Source organism: Orbicella faveolata, unplaced genomic scaffold, assembly GCF_042242905.1.
Source record: "Orbicella faveolata isolate gen_17 unplaced genomic scaffold, um_ofav_v1 contig_1, whole genome shotgun sequence".
Classification (NCBI taxonomy): Eukaryota; Metazoa; Cnidaria; class Anthozoa; order Scleractinia; family Merulinidae; genus Orbicella; species Orbicella faveolata.
In genome coordinates this window covers 23,779,698-23,792,336 of record NW_028301536.1, presented here as the reverse complement: position 1 = coordinate 23,792,336, position 12,639 = coordinate 23,779,698, and the positions used below count along the sequence as shown (strand labels likewise).

The window sequence follows — 12,639 nt, the reverse complement described above, 5'->3', positions numbered from 1 at the left end:
AGAGCACATGAGAATGAACATCTTAAAGGCATCTTGTGAGACAACAACTACAAATTGTGGATGCACAAAATTCCGGAGAAACAGAGCTGAGGGAGAGCCAGAGAGCAGTGAGTACAGGTCAACAGCAATGCACCACGAGTGTCCCAGTCTCACAGCACTATGTTCAAGGTGTATCCGAGAAAATCTCTCACGCCTTTTAAAAATTTGCAAGCATGGTAAACACCTTCCATGTACCTTTCAACACCCTCAGATCACAGTCTGTGCATGCTGAAGGTCCCAAAACTGATAAAAAAAAAAGTGTGGCATAATTCATCTACAAATTAGAGTGTGCTGATTGTGAAAAGATCTATATTACAGAAGCCACTTCGCCCTTTTAAATGTCCAGTTAAAGGAACATTCTAACACTAACAGATTGACACTTTCGGCCATTGGAGAACACCTTAGGGATACAGACCACATTAGTTGGAAGAGAGTAAGGTGGCTGACATAAATCTAGCTAGAGAAGAAAACAACTTCAGAAGGAGAATTCAAGAGGCCTTGGAAATTCTATGCCAGTTCCCAATACTCAATCAAGACCATGGATTTGAACTTCTGGCCCTATATGGTGATGTTTTGGCTCATGACTTGGTTCACCCAAGCTCATGTGACAAAAAGATTCCTGCCACATTTATTTGAGAAAGCTTTTGATCTGTAAAACATTGGCTCTGCTTCGGTATCTTGTTTCTTGTGACGTAACTTTAATTTTACCCTTCCGTCTTCTTTCAGGCTTGTCAATTGATTTTGATTTTAAACTAAACCCCAAGTATCACAATACTTAGTAACTTTACCCTTTCCAGATCTTCAGATATGAGATGATCAAAATTTTCTGACACTATACAATGCACGAACTTAACTGATGTAATTACCTTTTCTCAAACATTGTTGAAATTGTAATGACAGCTCTCCTTTAATACTCTTGCTTGAAGCATACTGATTACTGGTTGATTTATATCTTTTTTAGTAAAAACTTAACAGGTTTAATGTCATGTTTAAGTTTACAACCTTATTGTAAATAACTTGGATTTGATTGATTTCATTCACCTTGATTGGTTTTGCAATTAAAGTGATCTAGAAATGGACTATGTTGCATGACTTTGTTGAAAGTGAAGGTAGGTAATCGTGGCTCGCAACAGCTCCAAGCTTTTTCCAACAGTAATATGCTTTGACGGATCAGTATCGCTATACTTTATCCAGTGATGTTAAAATACTGAGCAATAAACCACTGGGCTGAAATAAAAACAACAATTATTGATAATACTGAACGGTAATTCTCAAAAGCCACTCTCTACTTTTCAGTAAAAGATTACAACACTGAACAAGCAAGTAAAACTTATATCGAAGTTTCCAGGTTGGTTAAATCGTTTTGTGTATTATTTAAGCAATAGACCACAAGTTTCTATGGTTTCTATTTAAGAATTCGTAAATCACGAGCCGTAGGCTCGTGATTTACGAATTCCTCGAGTGTTCTTCCAACATCCCAAGTGGTTTATCAGCCTATAAACCATAGAAACTTGTGGTCTATTGCTTTTACATAATAATTCAGAAGAAAAGCGAAATTCCCATGAGTTTACTGGCATAAAAAACCACTGCTGATTGACCAATCAGAGCGCGCGCATTGATTTGATTATTATTTGAAATTGATTCACTGCCGGCGTCACGAATTTACATGGACATAATTAATTCTGATCTCAAACTCCTTCACTTTCTTCAGTAACGATGGTTTCTTCATCTGTGTCAGTATTTCTTTCAAAGTGTCCAAGCGATCGATTCCAAGGCTATTATTCCTTTCCAGTTCTTCGAATAACGTAAGCACATCTGGAATGTTACGTTGGCTGCCTTTCGCTATCTCTTCCCTGCACATGAAAAGCAATCTTGGCAGCTTGTTCACGTCTAGTTTCTCACTGATCTCGAAGAGAAGATCACTATACTCGATTTTTGACATCTCAGCTAGCGAAACGACGAGGTCTGTAAAGTGGAAGAAGTAGCGTTTAACATTAGGGAGTTTAAGCAAATCACTACGGCTGGTGCTACTACGTCTGCCGTGACTGAAAAGGTCTGGGGAGAGTACGTCTCAGTGGTCTGCCAAATTTTAAGTTTAGCGATAGTCTGAATTTCAACCGTCTCTTCCCTTTACCACTAGGGGGCGCCCCTAGGGGTAAAGGGAAGAGACGGCTGAAATTCAGACTAGTTTAGCGAGTAAAGCGCAATAGAAACATGAAAGAAACATCGGCTGAGGAGTTTAAAATCTCTTTTACTTAGTTTCTCACAGCCAAATGGCTTCGCTCAAAGGACGATGGCCGTTATTCGGTAGGACGAACAGATTATTTCTGAGCGAAAGCGAATGCCATACACTTTGTACCATAACAATTTGATGAATGAAATATATAATTTCAGAGACAAATATCTCAAAGAATATCGAGTGAAGAACACAAATATATCAATACTCAAAGAAGCAAAATAGCATCATGTAGTTATCCAGATATAAAACATCTTCACTAAACCCTCAAAGCAAACTTAACCGAAGAAAAACAACCTCGTGCTCAACACGAATATTTCACTTGATCATGACTCGCTTCGCCATTCCAACACCTTTGCCAAAACTTATCGTAAATTCAGGATACGGATTTACAAGCTTATGAAAGGCAACCTTGACACAATCTTTGACTTAAATTGAGTTTAAAGGATATAGTATCCTATGGAATTCTTAAAATGCCGAGATGTCCGTTGAAAAGGGCCAGAGAAGCGAAATAAACCCGACGTAGTAGCCACTACGGCAAAACATCCCGACCCACGTAGACAGATTTCACGCTGCGGTTGGATGCAACCGACGTACATACGCGGCGTCTCATTTTGGGGGAAATTTACTTCCGGCAGCCGTATCATCGCCAGCCGTAGCGATTGTAAATCCAACATGGCGGACATAAAAAAGAGCAGAAAACATTGCGTGACAAAAAGTTTCCCTTCCCTCACGAAATATCACGCGTTTATACGTCCGTAGGGTACTCCCTTAATTGCCGGTTTTCACATGACGTCAGTAAAATTCAAAGAACAAAACTATTGATCCTCCTGACATTTTACTTCCATGATGTATAAGAGCAGCTGAAAAATAATATTCATACAAATTTTTGCTCCGAATGGGTTCTTGGTTTTGTGATAGACTACGCTTGAATTTCTGAACTTTTGCGTGACGCGGCATTTACATGACGGCCGAGAGAGCTGTCATGTTGGTTAAAAATGTGACTTAATTCGGGTAATTTGGCTATCCGAACAGTTCTTGTATTAGAAAAAGTATTACTTTAATGTTTTTGAGTCCCTCGAGAGATAAATTCACACTTTTGTAGCAAAACTCAGTGACAGATGTTTCTCTTGGTTTCCGGCCGCCATGTTGGTGCCCATCCGGATGGGCACCAGCATAGCGTCTCCATACAAATCTCTATAAATTTGGGTAAAAACTTTCTCCGCATATCTTGCATAAGAAAAATTGCTGTGACCTGAATCTTGGCGAGAGTCTTCGCATATTTACTTTCTTTCTTTTCTCAGATTCTGGACTTTATCTATTGAACGGTTTTGAGTTTTATTTTGATCTATTTTAAATGGCGTGACACTGAAAACCAGCAATTGACGTGCCGCTTAACAGGGTCTTGCTATCCTGTAGCAGAATAGCTGGATGTTAGGCCCATCAAACATGATTTCTCTAATTGCAATGGCCAGTTTAAATCAGCTCAACTAACTCAAAAGAACGTGTATTTTGTCTCTTGTCCTAAACAGGGTCCTAAGAGAGCGGGCGCTGTCCTACAGAGGGTGGGGTTTTTAGCGTATTGTTTGTCCTAAAAAGGGTCAGGATTTCAAACTCCTAGCCTCGCAGCACCCCTATATCTAAACATGGGTCAAGTACTCACCCACCCACTCCGATAAGGGTCATACATCACCTGTTGTTGAACCAAATTCACTTTTCTTGTTTGATGCCTATTTCTAGCTAAATTAGACGAGTTATCCACAAAAACGTGATTTTTAAAACCAAGTCAAAGATCCGCAAACTGTAAATTATAAGCCAATTAGAATGTGTCAACCACTGAGATGAGCAGTAAAGGCTGGTTTTCACTGGCGCACAAGCACAAGCATAAGCATAAACATAAGCATAAGCAAGTGAGAACACCCACGACATAAGCATGAGCATAAGCTCAAGAAGAACGAACATGGTTCGTTCTTCTTCAGCTTATGTTTTGCTCATGTTATGCTTATGTCGTAGTGCGCACGCGAGTGAAATAAGAATAAGCATAAGCGTAAGGCGACCATCTTGATTGTATAGTCGAGGAAAGCTGGTATCGAGAAATTTTGTTAATACTGAGCCTGCGTATGCTCTTATGCTTATGTTCTGGTGTGCTCACTCGCTTATGCTTATGCTTATGCTTATGCTTATGCTTATGCTTATGCTTATGCTTATGCTTATGCTTATGCTTATGCTTATGCTTATGCTTATGCTTATGCTTATGCTTATGCTTGTGCTTATGCGCTAGTGAAAACCAGCCTTAACATTAAGGCTGGTAATTTAGTTTAGCAAAGACAATAAGTTTTGGGTTTAAAGACTTTTGCTTGCCTTCCAAAACAAAATTGTCAAAATATGTCATGTATGTTGTTCTTTTCCACAGTCAATTAGCTTTACTGTGAAATATAGTTTACGAGGTCTTCTTTTAAGCAGCGCGCATAGAAAGATTTTCCCGGAAGGAGCCCACCCATGAAGGTCTACAGTAACCTTAAAGACATTCACCCATGAAGTGTGTATTGCGTCTACTGTACGACAGACCAATTTCGATGCATTAAAATTCGCCCTAAAACAACAGACCTCACTACAAGGCTTTGGGGAATAACTACAGAGTTTGTGGGGTTTATTCCCCAGAGCTTCGTGCCGAGGTCTATTGTGTTAGGCCGAATTTTAATAAATCGAAATTGGTCTAAACCTGTATATAACGGTCACCCTTGGGAAATGGCCAGGTGACCGTTATATAAAGGGTGACCGTTGTACACAGGTTTCCTTTAAACTCCGCTGGAGAACAATAAATAGGATTTTTATGTGCAAATAATCATTCAATTTACGTTTTATCGACACTAACGAGTAACAGCAACGCTATAAACACGATAAAAAAAAGGCCCATAAAATGCCCGTGGTGCACTTTTAGGGAGGTGCGTAAAAGTCTACTGGAAGCTAATGAACAACGTTTTTAAGTGGAAAATCTCTCGATTTACATTTATTGACAACAATTTTAAACAGAAACCCAATACATACGACAAAAATGCCCGTAAAATGTCCGTGGTGTAGCTGGTCTTGAGGTTCTTTGTGAATACATTTTTGAGGGTGAAAATTTCTCCTGTGAGTGGCTGCATCGGAAGCTGATCGAAGAGAAATTTGATGTCGAGCGCTGTCTTGGTCTATAAAACAGTAGCCTTAGACAGTGTGAAACCGCGGCTGTCAACTTCATAAGTACAGTTCAGTGTTATAATCGGGGAACTATGAAGAAAGTGAAAACTCACTTTCTTGGCGCCTCTTCACCAGACTCTTTCCCGCCGGATCGCTTTGCTTTTCGCCGCTCGCGCGCGTGACTCAAAAGTGAGCCTGCTCGCAGGCTAGTGAAAACAGCGTGGTACGGTTGTGTTGTTACAGTTACAGTGACTATTGTTTGAAAGTGACGGCACTTTAATGTTATCTGCCGCAAGTATGTGTGGACGTAGGCGATGTGTTTAGTACTAATACTTGTATTTTTGTGAGATCCCTGCCTTGGTGGCTGCCGGCTATTTAACGAGCTGATGAATAAAGCTTGTCATTATTCGTTAATCGTAACCAATTACACACTTCGTGACCGTTATATACATGTAAAAGATAATGAAATTGTGGATTCAGGAAGTCTAAAGGGTGACCGCGTCCGTTACATACAGGCGACCGCAATATGCAGGTCAACTTAACAGTAAATATAAGGGACGATTTTTGGGAAGTTGTTCAGTGACCATTATACACAGGGTGACCGCTGTATACCGGGCCTTTATATACAGGTTTGACTGTATTAGGTTTTCGTTGTGAAACATCGGCTAAATGAATTTACATACACTCTTTTTTTTTTTTTTTTTTTTATAAGAACCTTTTTTATCAGAACGTTGAGGCCGAGATAAACAAAATTTTAAGACCGTATTAAGAACATTCCTCGGGCTGAGAGTCGATTAGGAACGTTTTTATATTGCTAATCTGTATATTAAATTACAAGCATAAAATAAAGGTAACAAAAAATGTAAATTAACCCAAATACTAGTAAGGGCATGCTTTGTATAATATTAACAATGGTTTTCGTATTGCATGACACACATCTCGGTTTGTAATAATCAGCACTTCTTATTTATAACTGTTCCAAAATAACTTCCACACCCTCAAAGTCATCAGATGATACAAATTCTGAAGTATTATCAAGGTTATTGACCTTATATCCTCTCAGCTTTGAGTTCAGTATAGTACTCAATGGTACCAGTAATTGATTAATTGAAATACTGCAGACCATGTAAATTTAAGAACATTTTAAGAGCATTTTCAGCCTCAAATCGCAAAAAATATAAGATATAATAATAATAATAATAATAACAACAACAATAATAATAATAATAATAATAATAATAATAATAATAACTGGCTATCCCCTAGTGCCCCAGGACCATAGTTTGGTCTCGGCCCTAAAGACTCTAAGCAAACATTACGTGAGGACGATAATAATAATAATAATAATAATAATAATAATAATAATAATAATAATAATAATAATAATAATAATAATAACAATCTTTAAAGAGGAGGCGCCCGTGACGTTATACGTGGTTTTCAGGGAGGTCCTCCATAAAAATAAAAAGTATTAAAATCTAAAATAAGAAATACAAATATCATAGATCTAAAATATAAAATATATACGTTCAGCCTAAGCTCCAAAATTAGACGTTCTTATATAAAAAGAGTGTATTTAATGATGCAAGAGGGTAATCGGTCATTGTAAAACGCAAACAATACACTTAAAAAGTCTGCAATCTGCAGTCTGCATTTTGCCCTCAGTCTGCATTCAACCGCCAGTCTGCAGTCCGCACAGTCCGTAGCTGACCGCGACTGACCGCGAGGGTAATGGTTCCGTCTATTCCGAGCCCAGTCATTCCACTGGCCACTCAATGCCGTGTATGCCGTGTAAGCGCACTGCAGCTCAAGTATTTTAACATGGTAAAATACCTTTCCAAACTCTAGCGGTTTCCCAGCAGATGCTGTTTCCCTTCTTGTCAAAACAAATAGATTTAAGTTCCACTTTTGATCCATTAAATGTACAATCCCGATGATAAATACTCCATATTGTACAATCTCCTTTTCAGAATGGCGACGCCTAAAGGAATGGCACACAATAACAGGCGAAATGAGGCTCTTTTTATGCAACATTGCTCAAATCACTGAACAGCGAAGATGGCAATTCGCCGCGGAGTTTTTTTTAAAGCTTCCTCGTCTTGATAGGCAGTCAAACGGCTTTATCTCTTCGCGAGAAAGAACAGAAAAACTACAAATCCTATGTGGCAATCGACATTAATTTTCCACCATTACAAGCCGCTGCAAAGCAAGGACCTTGCTCTCTCAAAAGATGGAAGGGTGCTAAGGACGAACAAAGACGAGATGGAACATACGTTCATTCTGGCGTACACCGAATTGGATCAATATGCCGCGAAGGTGATTCGCCTAAGAATGCGATTACTAAAGATAAACCCACGGCTGCCAAGATGCTCCGAGGACCTGTGCAGTTACTTCGCAGACTGCTGAAACCGTGTAAGGCGTATCCACACGGTGATGGTCAAATGTCCTACGACGAGCTGCTTTCCTTCGGACAAAGCCTGGATCAGTTGCGCTTATTCACGGCAAGAGATAAAATGTTAAAACTGAGAGATTTTAATGGGGGAAAAAATCGGTCCTAAATAGACTGAAAACACTGATACAACGTCTCACATCGCCACGTTTGAAGTTCAAAGGAAAGCAAATGGTAATAAATGCGCTTTCACGGAAGAAAAACAGGCCCTGACGAAATGACAGATGTGTGCGTTCGAGGGCGTTTTTCGGAGGCTTTAGAGCACCATTTTTATCACTACTATCGCAACAGTCACCCCGAGTGAAGAATGGCTATTTGTGAAGAAATTGAACGCACTATTGTTGTTGACGACCTAGCTCTGACGTGTTTTAGGGAACATTTAACCCTTCAAGATGACATGAATACACGGATGCTATAAATCTTGATGGACACTTTTATGATGTTGTTTTTACATAAGAAAAGGCGTTCATTTTCAAGCTTTAGAAACAGAAAGGAAATGAACTTGCAGCTTCTTCAGAGTCCGCCATGAGAACCTTTCGCAGGTGTGATCAATTATTTTCCTGTTTATTCAGTTGTAAAAACAAAACAAAAAACTCTTCAGTTTTCGATAATTTGGTCGTAGTTTGAGGAGGTTTAGGGTACAAGATTAAATTAAAATTTGTTTTGTCAAGGTTCCTACTACAGCTATTCAAACTTACTGGTTTGGATTGTAGATAACACTCGCTTCAGTAAGTTCTAAATACGTCAGTGATTACCAAAGTAGCAAACCAGACGAGAAATGTTAAAGAAGTCACATTGAAGAGCCAAGGAATCATTAAGCACTGCAAATGACAGTATTTCACTTCTTGTTAGTGGTGGCCAGTGGGGGCACGGCCTGCGTAGCAAGCGTTCCCGCACGAGGCGAACGTGGGCTGCGTTAAGAAGTTTTTCGCATTCGGGCCGCGCGAAAAATGGGAAAGAGCAAAAAGGTGCAAGGAGGCGGGGTGGGGGAGGGGAGCGAAGGGAACGCTTGCCCACAAACCCCCTCGATTCGGCCCTCGATTCTGAAAAACCCGTTCGCCCACGAACGGGGCTTCTGATTTGTGCGGCGTGGTATATTTGATTGATAGGTTTGACATGTAGGTGTCAAATTGTTACGCTAACTTGGGATCAAAGAGATCAAAATGGCGGAATGTGTGGAAGATTTTGAATCGTGTTTGAACGAAGTTTTGTTGAAGCTCAACGAAACCGGGATGGCTTTTTTGTTGAAAAAAGAACAAGAAAGTGCAATGCGCCATCTCTTTAACGGCAAAGATGTAATGCGATTTAAAATGAAAAACTGAACTGCTTGGACGATATTCATCAAGGGAAGTTCAAGGTTATTTATGCTTCAGCTGAAGCCGCCATGGATAAGCTCTTTCTCGAAGCTCTAAAAACAAAAGATTCGTTATTTCACGATATGGCTGCGTGTATTGTAGACGAAAGTCATACAGTAGAAACTTGGACGGGGCTGAGGTAAGCTTGATCGCCGCTTTAAAATCGCATTTAATACATTTGTTTACCCCACTTGCTACTATTTTGACAGTAAATAAACCAAGTGATTTCATTATGAAACATGCGAGTCCTTGTAAATAAAAGTCTTTTGACTTAATAAGTGAACGTGTGGTATTTGCGGTTGCTTGCCAATTCTTGTTACACAATTGTTGCACTATTTGTTTACTTTCTTCCTGCTGGGGAATTCTCGTTGTCGGTTTGTCGGTACTATCAACGATCACTACTTTAACTTGAAGTGTCCCATCGGTTGGTAAATCATCGATTTTCAAGTTCGAATCAATGCACTCCTTTAAGGTCATTTCGCTGAAATAGAACCTGCACTGAGATTTTTGTGTAACTTTGCCTATCGATTGTTTATATTATAGGAAATTAAATTTTGAAATAAAAATGAGGGGTCCCCATGTTTGTTTAGGAGCAAAAGCACCTTGTTTATACCCATATAAATCCTTATAATAGCACCATGATTGTAGTCACGATTGCTTGCTAAATTCACGTTTCCGACGATTGCGTTTTGTTCTACACTGAGAACTGGTCCATATTTTTCTTACACAGAGAAATTTATTACTCAATTCAAAACAATAGAAAAAAAATGATAGGTCACCATACTCGTTTGCGAGAAAATGACAATTTTCCTCTATGGCGAGGTCCAGCTGTAAAGAAAAAGCCGCCATTTTTTAATGCGCGCGCTAATCACGCGTGAAATTATGCGCGGTAGGGATGCGCATTGCAATACTGGGGAATGACCTTAAGGCTTGCTGAGACTGTTCAGCTGTTCTTGCAAATAAAGAGTTGCGAGAAGCTTTAGCAGAGTTGACACGAACAGACTTGCGACAAGGACTGCTGCCCGGCGGAGTTTCGAGCAGCCGCTTGGATGCGTTAATCCTCTGTTTTGGTGGAGTTTTGAAAGCAGCAGCCTCACTGCCCATTGAACTCAGTACGAGCTGGTATAGTGTTCCCAAATTCATTATTTTGCGAGCCCAAGGATTACATACACGGTCTGAAAATAGTTCGTTGTCTTCTACTACTTCGACTCCAACCGCTCTGCAAGAGTCGGCAAGGATTTCTCCTCGTGTATCTTTTCGTTTTGATGGTTTGAAAAGATTTTCTGACGAGATATAGCCAGGTTTACCAGGCTGAGATGCTGTTCCGAATTTAACCTTGAAAGAACACCGACAAATTCTGCAGCGTTCGCTTGGAGTTTCTCGCTCTCGGGTCTTCGACATCTTAAATTTTCCCGGGTTTGACAACTCACATGGAGTATTTGTTTTGAAGGAAGTAAAATTTTACATCCGGTAATCTGTAATTGGCTTACTTAGTGACAGACTGTCAATCGCTGAGTGAAATCAACCGTGAAAAGTCGATGGGCGGTCGGTGGGCGTTTTTCAGAATCGAGGGGTTTGCGGGGAAGCGTTCCCTTCGCTCCCCTCCCCCACCCCTCTCCTTCCACCTTTTTGCTCCTTCCCATTTTTCGCGTGGCCCGAATGCGAAAAACTCCTTCGCGCGGACCACGTTCGCCTCGTGCGGGAACGCTTGCTACACAGGCTAGTGCCGGCAATATAACCGGAACTTGTGATCCGTGCTTTGTTTTTTTGTCTGTTTTGTTTTCCTCCGGCAGGTCACTTTTTGGTAAAAAATGCGTAGATACAACGGAGATTTTATTCAAAGAGAAATTATCTAAAGTTTCCTATCTTTCATCTCTAAGTGTATTTCTCTAGCATACTTGATTAATTAAGAGACATTTTAGAGAACGAAGCTTATGTTTTGTCAATCCCTTCAAGTGAACGAAGTATTATTTTAATAGTACTGTAATAATAATAATATTTACATTTTTAACGGGCGCTTTTCTCAACTCCATGCGCCTTACAGCAAATAACTAACTAAATGAAATAGAACGAGTAACTAACTAAATTTTGTGATACTGGACCTAAAATTGACAATTAAAGGCACAGTGTCCCTCCTGATGATCGAAAGTTCGCCTTTTTTAATATCGATATCATATTGCCAAATGCTACTAATGATACAAATAAATTAGATAAAAAGATTCTACATAGTAAAATTGAAAAGAACAAGCTTTTGGGGAACATTGCAGCATCTCAAGTATGGAAGTGGATAACAGTTCATCATTTTGATTTTGTGACAGGATGGCAAGAGATCAAAATTGACAGGCTGGTGGGAAATTTTGTTTTGGTTGGTTGGTTTGTTTGTGTTTGATTTCCTTTCATCATCCTTGGCGTTTTCTTCTTTATTTTGTAATATAAGCAAACTCACAGCAGTAGTTATTAAAACAAGATCATCCGGGACAATGTCATTTCAAAAGCGTGCGCTGAGTCAAATCAAACACATCACTGTCTGTTGCCGCACAAGAAAAAATACAATGTACCGCGCATTATATTAGGCCTCGTCCACACTACGCCGGAGAACTGTATTTGAAAACGCAGCTTTATTTCTACAGTTAGGCCTTCAGTCTACACTAATCCGTCACCAAAACGGAGCTTTTCAAAACGCTTCTCAGTCCGGAGGGATTTGAAAATCAAGGTTTGCGTTTTAGTGTGGAAGTGAAACATTATGAACACACGATGACGACAAGATAATCATGTGATTTCCCTAGCTGAGTTTTCCTCAAACACAAATCTAAAATAACCGCTGATTGTTGCGTTTTTGAATTTCTCCGAAGAAGTGTGAACGGGGCCTTTAAGTACAGACATTTTCTGGCCAATTCTCGGCTATCATTTAAACCGTGACATTGGTCACATCTTGACTTTACACCAATAAATACACTAAGAGCTAGTAAATCACATCATTTGATTAAAAACTTTTCAAAATCCTGGATACAAGAAAATGATTCTGAGCCTTTTACCTCCTGTGTTAGAGTCCATCGTGAGTTACATCTTTACAATTGTGACCAACCATAATTCCACAAAAGGTAAATGTTTCTAATGTTAGTTTCATGTCGGAACCAAGTATTCAATGGCGGACCCAGAGGTGCTAAAAGCAGGAGGAAGGGTGGAGGTGATTTTCAGACCTTTAGCATCGAGTCCTTAAGACCACAAGTTAGACAGACACGGTGTCTTGTCGGTCAAGCGAAAGGTGTTAAGAAAGTTAACCACCCAAATCTTTTACTGTACATGATGTATCATACCTTATAAGGGCTATTTATCTGCGCGACGAATGGTTTAAGAATTCACTAATCTAAGCTATCCAC

General features: G+C 39.7%; 1 protein-coding gene and 1 pseudogene across 2 annotated transcripts in view; both read right to left on the bottom strand.

The window, feature by feature from the left end:
* Positions 1-12,639, bottom strand: part of LOC110054612 (uncharacterized) — a 76,339-nt pseudogene that overhangs the window by 7,662 nt on the left and 56,038 nt on the right. The window lies entirely within an intron of this gene.
* The window catches only part of LOC149118466 (uncharacterized), a 28,321-nt gene continuing 26,757 nt past the window's right edge, over positions 11,076-12,639 (bottom strand). Inside the window, exon 9 of the mRNA XM_089271770.1 lies at positions 11,076-12,422. Within this exon, the coding sequence (XP_089127896.1) occupies positions 12,383-12,422 (40 nt within the window). The 3' untranslated portion in view covers positions 11,076-12,382. The remainder of the gene's footprint in view (positions 12,423-12,639) is intronic.